The sequence below is a fragment of the Ursus americanus genome, chromosome 20 (assembly GCF_024610735.1).
Source record: "Ursus americanus isolate L20-20 chromosome 20, mUrsAme1.1.p, whole genome shotgun sequence".
In the NCBI taxonomy this organism is placed as follows: Eukaryota; Metazoa; Chordata; class Mammalia; order Carnivora; family Ursidae; genus Ursus; species Ursus americanus.
In genome coordinates, this window is record NC_142146.1 from 17,389,280 (window position 1) to 17,405,718 (window position 16,439).

Sequence of the window (16,439 nt, forward strand, 5' to 3'; positions counted from 1 at the left end):
AAAGGAAAAAAATTGTAGCACAACCTTATGATGTGTCACCATGTATTTAAAAAGAGAGAAAGAAAGAAAGCATGAGGTAATACTATAGACTTTCTACAATAGTAGCTTTCAGCTCCTTTGGTAATGACCTTCAACAAGGAGCACATTTTATATAGCAACTGAGTGGACCTTTACTATATACAATGCACTCTGCAATTTTTCTATCCTGTTCCATGTCATTCCATGTCATTCCATTCCATTTATCAAAATGCTGGTCATGACCCATTAAACTGCTTTCAGGATTCAACCACCGTTTGAAAAATACTGTTCTGAAAGTACACAGTTCCGTATGTAAATGGATAGAAAAGGGACCGGAAGGCAACACACCAAGCTGATGTCAGAGGTTACCTCTGGGGAGGTGCCGGGGGCGGGGTGGGGGGGGGGTGGTTCCAGGGAGCCTCCAGCCCCTGTGGAATACCTGGGGTGTTTTTATGTTCGTTTGCTTGTTTTACCATGGGCATGTGTAATTAAACATTTCTAAATTGATTTTTTAGAGAGTGAACAATCAAAAGTATTTTTAAAAGGCAAGATTTACTGGGACTAAGAGTAGTGGTCCAAAGGTCTTAAGAAGATTTTAAGTTGCGCTGCATGATTGAGTAGTTCAGAAGACGGGCATTCTAGCTAACTATCTCTGTTTTTGTGTTTAGGGCCACAGATGAGCACATTCCTGTGGCAAGGTAGAGTCAAAGCCGTGTGATATCCCACTCAAAATGTCATCACAATCTAAGAACTCTCTGCCACCTGTGAGATTTTAACTCGTTACCTATGAATGTTAAGTCCACAAAACAAAGCATAAAGTAGTCACCATAAAGGTGATCCAAAAAAATCAAACCTTCCAGCTTCAGAAAGTGTGAAGTTAATGTTCCTGTAGCAACATCATCTTGGCCACATTACACGGTCTGTAGTTTTCAGTATGGATCTAGAAAAACAAATACTTCTGTTTTAAGAATCATTTCTACAGGAAACACCCCTGTAGAAAATCCCACATATTATCCTTGGCCATCTCTGCAGGCTGGAGCAGATACCTCCAGCATTCTGTTTTCTATTTTAGAGCTACTTTAATTCTTTCTGACTTACCTTCACATTTTTACCTTCAGGGTAATTTATTAAACATCATCTTAATGGTCAAGTAATTGCTGCTTAAAAGGAGTTAGACACGGTGCCTAGGGGAGGTAGATCCTTTACATTTCAAATATTTCAACAACGTATTAAATGCAGATAAACTGGAACTGGATAACTTTTTTATATGAATTTCTCAACTCAGTCAAGATGCCTATAAAGAAAATGATATTTCTTTAAACATTATATTTGTTTTCTCTTTTAAGTTTGTGTCCTAAATATAAATTTTCACATGCTTATAATAAAACAGGTTGAATCTTTTAATGACCACATTAAATTTTCTCTTTAAATGTTTTGAAAACAATTTTTACGGTGAAATATGCAAGCTTTCTCAGAAAGCATTTATATAAGAATCATTTTTCAAAATTTTAGCTGTTGCTAAGCAATAGTTACATTCACATTTAACTTCATATAAGCTCAAGTTGGTATGGAGGGAAGAAGAGAGGGACTTTGGAGCTTTTCTTTTTGCAGAAAGCATGCTATAGGTCGGGGGAGGAAGGGCAAGAGCAAGAGAAACTGGGGAAGGTGGGGAGGATTCTATAGATCCACATATCTGAAGTCTCTCTTCTGTTTTCGCCAGTGTGGATCCGAGGGTGAGAGGAGTCAGAGGTGGCCTTGTGGCTAATCTAGAGGTTTAGGCCGCTTCTTTATAAAGAGCTTTATATTCCTCAAATTTAAGAATGGACGACTTGTGACTGTGACATGTGAAGCTGGGAAAGCAGCTCATATGCAATTTGGTATCAAGCTAGACTCAAACTGTGAAAAGTGGTGTGGCTGTATGATAAGAATTCAGGATAAGTTATGAGTTATGTGTCTTACTAAACCTGGAGAAAAATCCAGGTGAAAATTTGTAATAATCAAAGATTACGATAACTTTCAGACCCTTGATTATTACAAATTATACTTTTTTTGATTTTTGGTTTTTGTTCGTTCCTGGTTTTTTTGTTTTTGTTTTTTGTTTTTCTCTGTAAGATTGCCTATTCAGCATTTGTATTAGTAGTTTTAATAAAATTAGTTTTAAGATACGGTATTAAGAGCATAATGACTTTAAAATTTAAAAGCCTGATAGTCGGTTAACTGCACATATCTGAAGTTTAGCTTTTCGAAGGCCACGGTATCCAAAGCATCACTGACTCCTGGTGGCAGCCTGATGTAATTGCAGACAAAATTTCCAAGAGCCTTTTAGATGTTATAAAAGGTAACATTGTTATTTTACTTAGAAGTGTTACAAGTAAAGGGAAGAAATTTTGCATCCTGTACTGTAAAATATTGAAGTGTTACAGGGTCTCTGCATATTATCTCATCGGTAGGATAAGGATCTTAGCTTAATTTTTTTTTTCAGAATTTTACCCCATTCTTTACTAACACAGCTTTTGAAAGGGGAAACCAGGATCTCGACTAACTGCAGAATTTATCATCCGCAGCATCTGCAGGGATTGCTGTGTCCCAGAGGAAAGTACGACAGATCAGTGATCCTATTCAGCAGATCTTAATTCAGCTGCACAAAATCATCTACATCACACAGGTCAGTATGGTAGCTTTTTATTTCTTTTTCATCTTAAGTACAAGTTTGATGCTAATATTGTTAAAAAACTACTTTGTGGAACTTTCATTTGGAATGAATGCTACTTTTTATCCTCTCCAGCTACATACATTTGGGAACATTTTGCCTTAGCAGCAGGGCTGGAAAGGTCGTTGGGTTAAAAAAAAAAAAAAAAAAGCAAATATGGCAGGTTTCCCCTATGATTCCTAACCTATTCTTTCATTGTCAGTGTCCCACCAAAACTAAATTTCAGCACAAATGGCCCTTCAGTGTGGGGGTGAAAGTGGGGACAGAGCTGGGTTCTGAACAGCTTCACTGTAGGGAAGAAAGAAAAGTAGTACCCACTCACCAATTTGAGGATGCTGGGTTAAAACTAGAACGTCCCAGAGAAATGAAAACAGAAGGTCCAAGATTATTAAAACGTCCTATTTCTAAATCTCAGTGACTCTTAGGCACTGGGGAAGCAATCGCTGTTAGAAAATGGCTATTAATTATATACAGAAATCTGTCTAATGATAAGCAAATTGAGTGTTCATTTACCAAAGTGGACCAAAGTCTTACTGTTAATAAGAAAAGAAATTTTTGTAGATGAAATGTAAGCATTTGGACAAGAAAGTAATGAGTATTTTGGAGCTTAGTACTGCACTGTCTTATGCAGTTCATTCATTCATTTGACATATAATTATTAGGGACCTACAATTAGGTGCTACTGTTTCACGCACTTGGAACATATCAAAGAGCAAAACATGTAAACATTTCCTCAGTCTAAGATTCAGAGAGCCAAGCTGGCGATTCTGCCAGTTGCCAATTGTGGCAACTATACATTCAAGTACTAGAGAGAAATACCACCGGGTCAGTGGACCAATTGGGCCCCCTATAACTCATACTCAGCTGGTTCACTTAACCTCCCCCTCAAAAAGCAAGCAAACAAACAAAAGATACACGCCAGTTGGTGTACCACAGTGACATTATAAGACTCCAGCAGTTTACAACCAGTGTCCAGTCTTCTCTGAAGCCTGTGGATTTCTTTCTCCCCAGTGAACAGTCACTGTAATAAATGGCTACAGGTCTCTTCGGGCAAGGCTTGGAGGAAGTTTTATAGTGTAAACTTAGAGCAGTGTTTCTGGGCCCTTCCTAAAGGGGTCCCAGCTTTCCCACTAATCAAGGGCTTTGGGTATTTGGATCGACTGAAGTCTAGAAACTGTATGAGAGGCTGTTACTCTCCACTGTGGCAACAGCAACTCAGGTCAGTTGTTTTGTTTTCTTTTTTTCTGGGTTTTGTTTGTTTGTTTGTTTTTTGTTTTTTCTGTCTACCAGGCCTAGAGTTTCTTTTCTGTTTTTTAGATTAAGGAATACTCTAGTAGGCTGACCATCTGTTTCCTTCCCAGGAACACCCTAGTCGGTTCACCACCACCAAAGATCTCTGTGGGCCAAGGCATTCTAATTAACAGTACATCTCTCTCACCCTTTCTGGTAAATGCTCCCAATTTGTCACTGGCGGTTAAAAGCTATCACTTGCCTTTTGCTCCTTTGGGATCACATCACCCCCATTGGAATCATATACTTTAAGTATTGTACCTGGCCTGCAAAGGAAAGCAACCACAGAAGTTCTGAAGGATGCTGGTGCTCCCCTCTCTAATGTATTTCTCAATGCCTTAGTGACAGGAATAGCTTCTGAGTGTTCTTCCTCAACATAACTGGGGAGTGAGTGTGCAGGTCACACATGGTAAATCTACCCCAGCATTCCCGTCTCCCCAAGACTTTGAATTCCCTCCTCCACATACCAGGGAAGCTCTGGCATGTTATCTGCATTCAACGTAGGCCACCATTGAGTTCAAGTTGTAGTACACCAACCAATTAAGCAGTTACCTTCAGCTGCACGACTAATACGTGAAATCTGAACTCTAGTAAGAGCACCATATGAATGAATTCAGCCTGATCTAGTGCCATATTTCACCCTCCTTGGCCTAAAACCCTTAGCATCTACTGCACATGTTCTCTGGGTTGCTGCTGGTATATAATAGCGAAGTCTTGCCATTCTTGTGATGGGTCCGCTGTTTCCTCCTGGGTCATAGTGTGCACCAGTTCCCCAGAATCATGTTGAGTTATGACCCTAGGAATGGACTTGAGCCCCATTGTTGGGGGCCTTATGAGGAATAAATATTCCTTTTTAAGGTATCACTCCTCATCTGTCCCAGATGAGCTTAGTGTAGAGTTTTCAAGCAAAAGAAGGCTTGGCGTCTCGGACACAGAGTGACAAGCTACTTCTACTGGCAATGGTAGCTCTGAGTGACTTGAATTTCAAGATCGCCAGTTTTATCTGGATCCAGCAAAATGCCCTTATTTCAAGTTTTAGGATCCCATTCGTTTTCCTGACTTTCACGTGAGAAACTTGGCACAGTGTGCGTTTCACTGACACTGTAATTCAGCAACCCACCCAATTAAATCTGTGTTTGATTATCAGCCGCGTCAGTGCTGTGGTAGCAAGAAATAACAGGTTTTTTTAAGGCTATCATGGAATCTCTCTGGGTCTTAGCCTATGACTTGAGCTGAGAGATAAGGACCCAAGCTTGTCTTTTTTTTTTTTTTTTTTTGAAGTGCTCAGATGCACTTTGAAGAGTGCACCCCCTAACTCAGTCCTTGTGGTCTTCCTACCGCCTAGCGTCCAAGTGCGGCAGCCACATGAACTTCCAGGGCACTTGCTTCAGTTGGCTCTTTATCGCGGTGACACCCTGATTAATTGTGATGCCACTGCATGCCATGGGTTACCCACATCCTAGGTCCTATGGCAAAACTCAACTCTGGGCTCACTTCCAAGGGCACCATCAAACCAATTCCCAAATCCCATCTCTATGGGTCCTTCTCCTGGGACCTTCCTGGAACCACTCTGTGTCAGCAAGGGCCCAGTTAGGAGACGGAAACCACACAGTAATCTCATCAGGGAAGATTTAATATAAAGAATTGTTTGAAATTATTAATAATAACAGGGTATTATTTAAAAAGGAGGGGGAAAGGAATAACTAACGAATATAGGAAAAGCAGATAAGGAAGTCACTACTTACAGGGCTGACACAGAGCACCCAAGAAAGGAACAAAATAGAAGAGGACAACCCCATCCTTGTCTGAGGTCCAGACCTCATTGGATAGATTAGAGAAATCCACTGAGATGCTGTGCTAGAGACTTGCATGGAAGTCTTCCTCTGGGGGCTTGGGGCAAGTCATCCATGGTGAGGTGTCTTGCTGTGGAACTTTCTAAAAATCAGCACATGAGGCTTGGACTGGGAAATGCCCTCGATGGATCAGAGGAGGCTGCCCACTGGTAGGTGCTGCTCCATGGAACATTCTGGGAAGCTGCCTGCAAGATTGGTACAACTGAAGTTACCTGGGGGTGAGCCCCGCTTGGGGGTCCCCATTGTGGCTGACCACTCAGTGCTGCAGGACTGAGGCAAGGCAGGAGCATCACGGGAACTAGAAAAACAAGCACCAGCCTCCTCCAGCCTCCCTCCAGTGCTCTCTACCGACGGAGCTGAACATCTTGGCAAGGGAAAATTACAGTATCACATGCAGGGCACTCAAGGGTGGATTTGGAGCCGAGAGGCAACTCGTGGGCAGCTGGCACACTTAGCCTGGGGGGCGAGGCGAGGGGCTCCCTTCTTTGGGACCTACCCACCTCTGAGTTCTCCCTGCTTTCCCTTTGACTTCTCCCTAGCCTGGCTCTTATCTATCACATTTTCCCCCAAATCGGGCATTCTTCTCAATCACCGTGAGGGCTAGCCTTTTGAGACTCAAGAGTCTGAAATTGATTACTTTTTTCTCCATTTTCTGCTGTCAGCCTTTCCCTTAGGCAATCCCGCAGAATTGTCTACCTGATTAAATGAAAGAGGGTGTAGGGGTCCACGGCAATATGAGGGGGATGTGGAAAATTGGTTAATAAATCAAAACATAATCTGCTATACCTCTACTGAGTAAAGATATTATATTCAAAAATGCATTTCCATTTAAATGCTGATGTAGAAATATGGGGAAGCACTCTTAACTTTAGTGTTATGGAAATAGCTTTAAATAACTTATTGGTTACCTCAATGCTTAACTACTAAATTGAGAGAAAATAGACTTTGAAGTTTAAATATAGTTTCCATATGCCTGTCTTGCTAATTTTTATATAATAAAAAACTTTTTAATGGATGTATTCCATTTCTTTATTGGATTTCAAAGTATGTTAAAGCAAGAATGAAATGATTACAAATATCTTATTATTATGCTCTCACACTGCCAGCATAACAAATGATTTCATATTTTTTGGCAAGATGGCATTCCCTGCTACAAGCTCAGACGTAACCATTGTGGTTTTCAAAACGTATTTCCAGAATACTGGAAAGTTTATGACATTGCAAATAATAAGGAATGTTTCCCCTTTGGGGAACTTTAAATCGCAATGCTAACCCAGGTCAATGCCTTTCAAATAAAGAAGATAAAAACAAGCCTAAACATTATCCTATCTTATTTGCTGTAGGTTAAAGACCAGATCAGTTTTCTGCGTCTGCTAATTACAAAGGAAAACTGCTGAAAGTAAACCTGAATCAACAAACACACACGCAAACAAACAATTCTTGTCCGCATGTTTATTTCCAAGTCAAACTCCCTTGCAGACTTACGCTGTGATAGGTGCCCTGAATCGCAGGGCCAGATCCCTCCCGACAACCGCACATAACCTTACAGGGGAAACTGCTTACTTTTGGCCAGTGGTGGCCTTTCCTGTCCAGTTTCCATGGAGACAGATCTTGGAAATCATCTAAAAGCAACTATTTTAAAAGGCAGGATGTTAAAAATCCTTACGCTGTCTTCATTGATTTGACATCTGTTTTTATCAAAACTGAGATAGTAATCTTAAGACAGCCAGCTGAGAATGAAATCAGTGCTTCATTTCCATTGCTGGAAACCAAAATCGATATTCGGGCACCTAAGGGTGACCAACGTACATATGTTACCTTTTAGTACGAGTCTTTGTGTGCAATTGCTTAGGTAAGACCCACACAGCCAACTCAAGTTCTGGATTTAATTCTGTACTTAGGATTTGACGGCTTTGTTAAAGAAGGGCTTTGACAATCAGCATATAGCAACTTTCAAAAACTAAACAGCTGTCTTCTAGAGAGCAGACAGGGAGTTTATGTGGATCTCCTTTGGACTTCCATCTTAACAACCTCAACAGTTGCCAACAACAACAAAAAAAAATGTGGCTGGGGACAGCAACGTGTTGTCCCTCAGATGAAGTTATACTCCCTACTGTCATCAGTGAAACATACTGGTTTTTTCAGCAGTAGTGGTAGATGAAATCAGAACCATCCCTACTTTCTCTTATCTGGGTCTCCTGGCTCCTAATGGCAAGAGGGACAGATCAAATAGAATTTAGGGTATTGCCATGTATCTAAGTATACTCATATGTTCGGGGTTTGCAAATTCTAAAAGAAAGCTTTATGTTTTGTGTATTTATTTTGAAAATAATCTTTGAGTATATTTTTAGCATTTAGGGAAATCTCGTCTTAAGCAGTAATATATCAAAATAATTTGTTTTTATAGTAAGATATTATTTAAGTCACTGCAAATGGCATCCTCTCAACTACTGATGGTCTGCTGACCTATTCTTGGAGATACTAGAGAGTGTGTCTTTAGAAAGTTATCCGTATATAATGCAAGCTCAAGAAACTCTAGTATAGAGCCTAGAGATCAGATTTCATTTTTTTCTGTTGTGACTTTGCGTGGTATAGCAAAAACAAACAAAAAATAAGCTCTTAGATGAGTTGTGTTGAGAGACTCACCTTTTCTAGAATCAGTTTCTTTATCGGTAATATTAGGGTAGCTTATGGGACTATTGTGCTAAAGGAAATAAAGTATGCGAAGTGTTTATAAAGTGTTAAACTGTAGTAATGCTAACGGTGGTGTGTTTGCTCTAGGATAATGGTTGTGTTAAAAGGCATACTGCCTCAGAGAATATCTTTGCATGTTACATAATGTCTTTAAACTCTGATTTCCTTACCTATAAAATAGGACCTGTTTTATAAGTTTGTTGTGGGGAGAAAAATGACATAAGACACATAAAGTAGTAATCCTAGTAACTGGCACGTACAAATCACAGGTATTAATGTTCTATTCTTAGTATTATTGTCCTGGGATATAATATAGTAACATTCTTACATCTTCAATCGAATTCTGCATGAGTCATCATTCTGTGTAAAATTTAAAATTCTTCCAGCAAAATTTTAAAGATGGGTGCTGTCTATAGTGACAATTATTCAGTAAGATAAAATAGCTTTCTAATACTGCCGTGTATATGAATCTTAAGTTGACTGTTAACTTATGCAAGAAAGCCTTTATGAGAATTAATTCAAGCAATCAGGAGCACTAAAAGCAATTCTAAGCTATCGAGAGGCTTATCACATTAAATGAATAGCAAGAATAAGAATATTTGAATTAGTAATCTGATACTGACAGCTGCCAGTGTTGGGGTAAGTCTCTTTTGAAGGAACCTGAGGACCCACTGGGACTTCACGCTTTCAAAGTTTGCTGTGTACACTGTTAGGTGTATCAGAGAAGTCTTGCTTCTGCCTTTCTCTCTGGCAATTAGAATCATGCAAGGCAACAACTAGACGGTTCTGGGCCAACACTGCCCTCTGGTGTTTGATTTAGGGAAATGGTAACTTCCAGTGCGGAACACTAGGGAATTTACCAAATCCCCAAAGGTATCTCCAGGCACTTCTCCCATCCCTTCTCCACTCCAACCAATTCCCTTGCTATGAAAGTGTGCAAATAACCCTTCCCTTCATCGTCTGGTCCTCGTCTTAAATTAAGCTCATTCCACTTTTGCTAATCTCTCATGCACACATCATGTATACTTATTATCCTTCTCATCTATCTTCTATTTGCTCATTAATGCCAACAAATCTCTGTCTCTCTCTGTTTCTCTCCCTCTCTCTCTCCACATTTCTTTATTTCCCTTTTCATTCCATGTAAAAGGACAGCAATAATTATGACTATTTGCTGGGAATAAGGAAGTGATTACATCTGGAGCAAGGTACAAGAATGCTATAGTATTGACATAAAAAGAGCTCAGTAGAGATTCAGTGCTGTCAACTTACAGAACCTTCCAGAGTATACTAAAGGGCTTCAGACCCTCCAGTAGAGTCTTGGCTCCTCTGTAATTAAACCTGCTTTGACTCAAACAGAGTCGAAGGACTGATGAGGATTATAGATGCATTGTTAAAACATTTTTCAATTATGTTGTTTTTCTGTTTATAGCATTACAGTGCTTATTAATGGGTCCCATATTCTACTGTGTTTAGACTGATGAAGAGTTTTTCTTTGGCTATAAACTCAGCAGTTATGAACCCCCGTTGACCCTATTCATTTCTCTATTACCTTTTATACATTCCGCTGCTTCATGAAACTTGAATGAATAGACATTTCTTGTATTAGCCGGGATATAGTAAGTTATATTATACTAACAGATACGTCCCAGAATCTCTTTGCTTGATACGGTAGAGGTTTATGTCTCACTTAGCTAAAGTTAGACAGGTCAGCTGGCCCTCCTACATCTTGTGGCTGTGCCATCTGGAATGGGTGGAATCCAAGCTCTTTGCCCAGGGGGGACAGGGATGGAGGAAGCATGCTGGCTTTGCATTTCCTCATCCTCGGAGTGACACATATCATTTTCATGGGCCCAAAGTAGTCACATGGCACCAAACCTAAACTATAAGAGAGTATAGAAAAATGGAGTGGGGGTGGGTAAATAATTGTCACTACCACATTGCTCTTTCTTTTGATGTGAACTTTGAATTATATTCTTGTTTTTTTAATTTGTTTGATTTGTTTGATTTTGTTTTTAATCTTGAAAGCGCCAACTACCACGTTTTCCTTCTCACTTAGCCATCTTCGTTCTTACTGATTCTTTTTCATCTCCTTCCAGGTCCTCTCCATATTTTAAACAAACCAGACATTATTTGCACTGAGCCCCCGTATCATTCTTTGCTCTCTTATCCTTCTTCCAAACTTTACTTCATCCCTCTGTGTCTTTCAGGATCTTTGGTTTCTTTGTATAAATTCAACTGCAAAGCACTACAAAATCAATTTTTTAAAGTCCCCGGTTTCATCCAATCACCATATTTTCTAAGACTTTAAAGTGACTTCCTACTAAATTGTTAAATCCATCTCATCCTGGCCCAGCCCCAGTGTGTACTCATTCATTCTTTTCTTCTTGACAAAGTTGGTCCCTACAATCTGATCTCTCTCTATGTGGATATTTAAGAGCATTCACAGACAGACATCTAACTATGTAGTAATGCAGATACATACTTCCTGTTTGAAAGTATCAGATCCTTCTGGACAAGGGCTTTGCTTAGGGTGTTTAGCCAAGTCCTGGGCATGACGTAAGCACCTAAACATTTGTTAGAATGCATCTTTCCTTGTGAAGTCTCTTCTTTACCAATTCAATTTATACGTGCAATTTAGTTGTTATATGAAAAATAATACCAATAAAATGAAAGACTAAGATAAAATGGAAGCAGACTTTCGAGAGAGAGAAGAGTAATATATTCCTTCTGGATTGTGGAATGAAAAATTATCACACCTTGTCATGCTATTTGAAGTAAAATTTATATTCTCAGTTCGTCCCGTTGAATTAATATTGTTACACTGACCCTCAGTAAACGCTTCCTGGGAGTCATCTGTGCGGTGTTCACAATTTGCTTATAATAATTGTTTTCTCATTTTACGCAGCTTCCTCCGGCCCTGCACCACAATTTGAAAAGAAGGGTTATAGAGAGATTCAAGAAATCCCTCTTCAGCCAGCAGAGTAACCCTTGCAATCTGAAATCTGAAATTAAAAAGGTACAGTATTCGACACCTGGCAATTCTTCTGTGGCTTAGCAAAAACACAGCCAAAGAGTTACATTTTATACCTTCTCTGCTTTATGCTTTAAACTCCATCCTCTATTAAAGAATGTTATCACTGTTTGTTTTAGTCCTTTCAAGCTGCTATAAAAAAGACACCATGAACTGGGGAGTTGATAAACAGCAGAGATTGCTTATGGTTCTGGAAGCTGGAAGTCCAATATCAAGGTGTCAGGATGGTCAGGTTTGACACAAGCCCTCTTCCTGGTTACAGACTTGTGACTTCTCTTGTCCTCATGGGGCAGAGGAGGCAAGGAAACTGTCTGGGGCCTCTTCATAAGGGCACTTTTTGATACGAAATTGAGGATGTCTTTGCCTCTGATTTTCTCACCTTAATTTCTGTGGCCATCATCTCAGAAGATTAATAGAAAGTTCTTTCGGTATGATTGCATGTTTTCCTAAGAATAAATGTTATTAAATATCTTTAGTTAAAAAATATATTTTAGCCTTTTTAAGGATAATTCTGTTCGGTATTTTATTAGAATGTTCTCCAACAAGCCTCTAAATTGAGCTGTGCCACTCTGAACAAGTCGTTTAACCATCGGAAGCTGTGGTTTTGATCACCTATGAGGGTGGAATGAACCACCGTTGACTGTTGCACCACGTGGGGATTGTGCACTGATCCCCTGCTCCTGCACAGCTGAAAATCTTTTTTTTTTTTTAAAGATTTATTTATTCATTGTAGAGAGAGAGAGAGAAAGAGAGAGAGAGAGAGCACATTAGCACATGCAAGTTGAGGGAGGGGCAGAGGGAGAGAGGGAATCTCAAGCAGATCTCCTGCTGAGTGTGGAGCCCGCCGCGGGGCTTGATCTCACGACCCATGAGATCAAGACCTGAGCCACAACCGAGAGTCAGACTTTTAACCAACTGAGCTGGCCAGGTGCCCTGAAAAACCATGTATAACTTTTGACTCCCCAAAACCTTAACTACTAACTGCTTACTATTGACCAGAAGGCTTGCATAGCGTAAATAGGGGACTGACACACATTTTGTATGTTATATATTATATACTGTATTCTTACAATAAAGTGAGCTAGAAATAAGAAAATATTAAGGAAGAGACTCATAAGGAGGAGAAAATACATTTACAGTGCTGTACTGTAAGAAATCCACATAGAAGTGGACCCATGCAGTTCAAACCCGTGTTGTTCAAGGGCCAACTGTACTTCTAAGCTTCTTTCCATCTTCAACATTCTATAATCTCCTAGACCTCAGCTGTTAGTAAATATTTCTATTCACACACCCACAAACTAAATCACAAAGAAGTTAAATCAACCAGACAGAAGGAAAACTGTTTATCTCTAATTAGCACAACTTGATGACAGGAAATCCCTGTGACCTGGCCCGCAGCCATTTCCATACAGGTCCCCTTCTCCTGTCCCGGAAAGACCTGAGGCCCAAGCAGTTTGGGCCTGCTCCAATTTTTATCTATCTATCTATCATCTATCTATCTATCTATCTATCTATCTATCTATCTATCTATCTATCATCATCTATCTATCTATCTGTTTTATCATCCACTTAAACTTTGAAACAGTCATGTGGCCAATGAACTTTTTCTTTAAAGTTTCTTTCTCCTTTCATGGATCCAGTCTTACGCATAAATGTGCTCCTTATTCGGGCAGTATGATGGGCTCTTTGATAAGAAATGCAAACAGTGTGTTTGCTCTGTTGCCTTGCCTCCCCGTCTGCACCTCCACAACCAGGAGATGGGAAAAGAGATACAGCGGCCTGTGAACAAAACAGAAGTCCCACCTCATCAGAGATAAAAGAGCACAGTTTCTTTCATGGGTTGTGTTGGCAAATCAGGCCAAGAGACAAAGCTCGAGGAGCTCAAAACAGAAGTGCGCGAGACTGCAGATATTTGCTTTATGATATTTACATATTGTACCATGAATATCAATAAATATATTTTAGGAAGACAGAGGCTCAAATCTCCCATGAAAATATTCCATGTTGCTAGGTTTTAATACTCTTATTAAAATGATACGCAGAATAATCCGGTTTGGACACATATTTATTTTAACAGAAACCCCAGCTTTAAGAGATGGAAGTACCCGCAGCAAGCTTCCTGCTGCACGGCCATGCCTCCTTCTTGGCTCCTGACGCTGTGATTTCCCACCCGCACACGTCCCTAAAGCAGATCCCGTCCTCTTTTGTTCCTGATGTTTGTTGGTTTGCATCCCTTCCTTGCTGGGTTTCTTATCTCTCCTGATAGAAAAAAAAGATTCTCTTTTGTTAAAATGGCCCCACCTGCCTTGTCGGCCTTCCCCTGTACTGTGGCGGCCCCTCTCAGAGCTCTTACCTTCCGTCCTTGGTCTGGGGAGTGAAAAGGGATTCATGGGGCGGTAGAGGGCGTTCAGGGACCTGGGTGAGGGAACTCAAGGGGGCAAAGACTTAGCCTCCCTTTCAATGTTATTTAGAGGCACATTAAATTCTCCTGTGAGGAATGCTATGGTCCCCTTCTCTGATAATTACAAGGTTGTGGTGGTTCGTACCATCATGGTGTTTACCTTCCAGATCATGGAGGCAGGCTTCCTCTCCTAGGCGCGAAACAGATCTTCTGCCTGGAATATTAACATGCTTCCTATTCTCCACCACTAAACCGAGAGGCCAGCTCTTCCATAAAAATCTCTCTTGATTTTTCCTGTTCAGAATTCACCCCTTTCTCTGTGCTTCAGGCCTTTTTCACTCACATTGCTGTGTTCTAAATAGCTTTTTATCTAGCTTACATTTCTGTTTCCCCCAAAGGCAGTGAGTGTGTTGCATTCATCTTTGATTACCTACAGTCTTGCACAGTGCCTGGCACATGGTAGAGCTCAATGTGTGATCGTTGAATATAGAATATTCTGTATTGATAAATATATTCTGTATAATACAGTCTATATTGGTGCTATTCTATGTAACATATTATATGACATATATCATATTTGTATATTTTTATATGGATATAGAAAGAAGCCCTCCTGCCCTCATCTAAACACAAATGAGAAGAGTCTGTGGCCTCTGTTTTTCTCCCTTTCTGGTCTAATCTTTTGTTTGTGACAATTTTTGTTCGGAAATGGCCTTTTCATCCCCTGTATAATCTTGGTGGAGTGGCCAGTTGGCCTTTGACTAACACACTCACCCACCCCAGGGCCGTGGAAGAAGCAAGCAGTGCTAGTTCATAAAATGCATTTGCTTTCCACCTTCCCCTCTGAAACTTGTCCTGAAATCCAGGGGACTCCTTGTCTCCAGTTTGAGGAATCATTATGGGATGACCGTGCCTTCTGATGAATGGCCTGAGACCCAGCAGGATATATAGAAGAGTGAAAAAGTAGGAAAGCCCCTTCCTAAGAAACTAAGCTCTTTATTTATGACTTACCTAAGCTGATCTTTGGTCCGATCTGCTCAACCTTGGCTAAAACTTGTGAGGGGAATAAAGCGTGTGAGTAATTGTATAGTGTCTTGGGAAACTAGGATTTTCGGCATGGGAGAAAGGAGGAAGAGAAACAAGATGGAATTTATTAATTCAAATTAGGATTGGAAATGCCAATATGAATGCGTATGAATTCATGATAAATCTTTAAAAAAATACACGTATTTCCTAATATTTTCGCTAAGTTGTCTAGAAACTAACCAAGCAGCAGCGAGCTCCCTTAGCACCCGTGGCTCCTCGGAGACAGAGCTGACTGCAGCTGTGGAGCGGGGAAGAAAAGCTTAGGGGGGATGTCTTGACATAATAGGTGGTGTAGTGAGGATGCCATCAAGGATTCCTGAGGAGGTGTCAAAAAGACTCAGGAGCCGACTTAAAGAGGCTCCCACTGGCTATCTATTGGATAACTAGGGCATCAGTAAGAATAATTACTGCAATGGACTGAAAGCATTCACTAAAGTTTATATCTAAGAGTTCATGACAGTAAAAAAAAAAAAAATCCCTCATCGGTTCCCTTTGGAGGATGCCAAGTAACCGACTCATTATTTTGAAAATTATTTACAAAAGGAAAGAATCAAACATTTATTCTGCCGTTGCCTTATGAATTCTACCCCAGGTAGCTAAATAGATGAGGGGATGTTTCTCATTAAAGTAGTCCTTCAGCTAATAAGAACCAAAGGAATAAAAAACGTCGCCACTCTGCAGCCTCTCCTAAAATACCGGATCTAGACATCATCACCGGTGGCTTGCTAATGTCACCAAAAGAGGGGCAGCCAGACGTTACATGGCTCCTGAAGTTCGTGTGGTACCATGTACGAAGTATATTTGCTAGAGGCTCGGCTCTGCCTCTGAGGAAGCCTCTATATTGGAAGTGGGCGGACTGTGGTTTTTGGAAATAAAGTTACTGGAATAGAACCACGTGCCTTCACTCACGTATTGTCCATGGTCGCATTCACCTTATAGGCACGGTTGAGGGGCCGTGATGCAGATTACACGGCCTGTAAATCTGTCAGTATTTCCCATCTGACCCTCTACCGAGGAAGTTTACCAACCCTGGCTCTGCCTCTAGCTAGGCACCTGTGGCAGATGCATGGGACGAGAGCACATGCGACATGACACCATGGGGATAAGCCAGAAATCCAGACTGAGGAGTTCTACAGGAAAAATGACATTTGTTCTTAAATAAAGAACTTGCAAGGAAAGGCGAGCACTTCTCTTTGGTTCCTCATCTGTACTTCAACTCAGATCAGCAAGGTCAAGCTCACCCTATTCGGAGCTGGCAGTCTCTTTAACTCCTAACTCCAGGTTTCCGGCTCTTTTCCAGTTAGCAGATTGCTCTTCTCCTCATGCTTCAATTAATGTCTTTTGATGCACGTAATA

The 16,439-nt window shown here is 40.5% G+C and overlaps 1 protein-coding gene across 2 annotated transcripts in view; it reads left to right on the forward strand.

The window, feature by feature from the left end:
• NEK10 (NIMA related kinase 10) overlaps positions 1 to 16,439 on the forward strand; it is a 219,997-nt gene that overhangs the window by 186,034 nt on the left and 17,524 nt on the right. For both annotated transcript variants that reach the window (XM_045774471.2, XM_087870152.1), the window contains 2 exons: positions 2,583 to 2,683; positions 11,471 to 11,581. In XM_045774471.2, the coding sequence (XP_045630427.2) occupies positions 2,583 to 2,683; positions 11,471 to 11,581 (212 nt within the window). The remainder of the gene's footprint in view (positions 1 to 2,582; positions 2,684 to 11,470; positions 11,582 to 16,439) is intronic.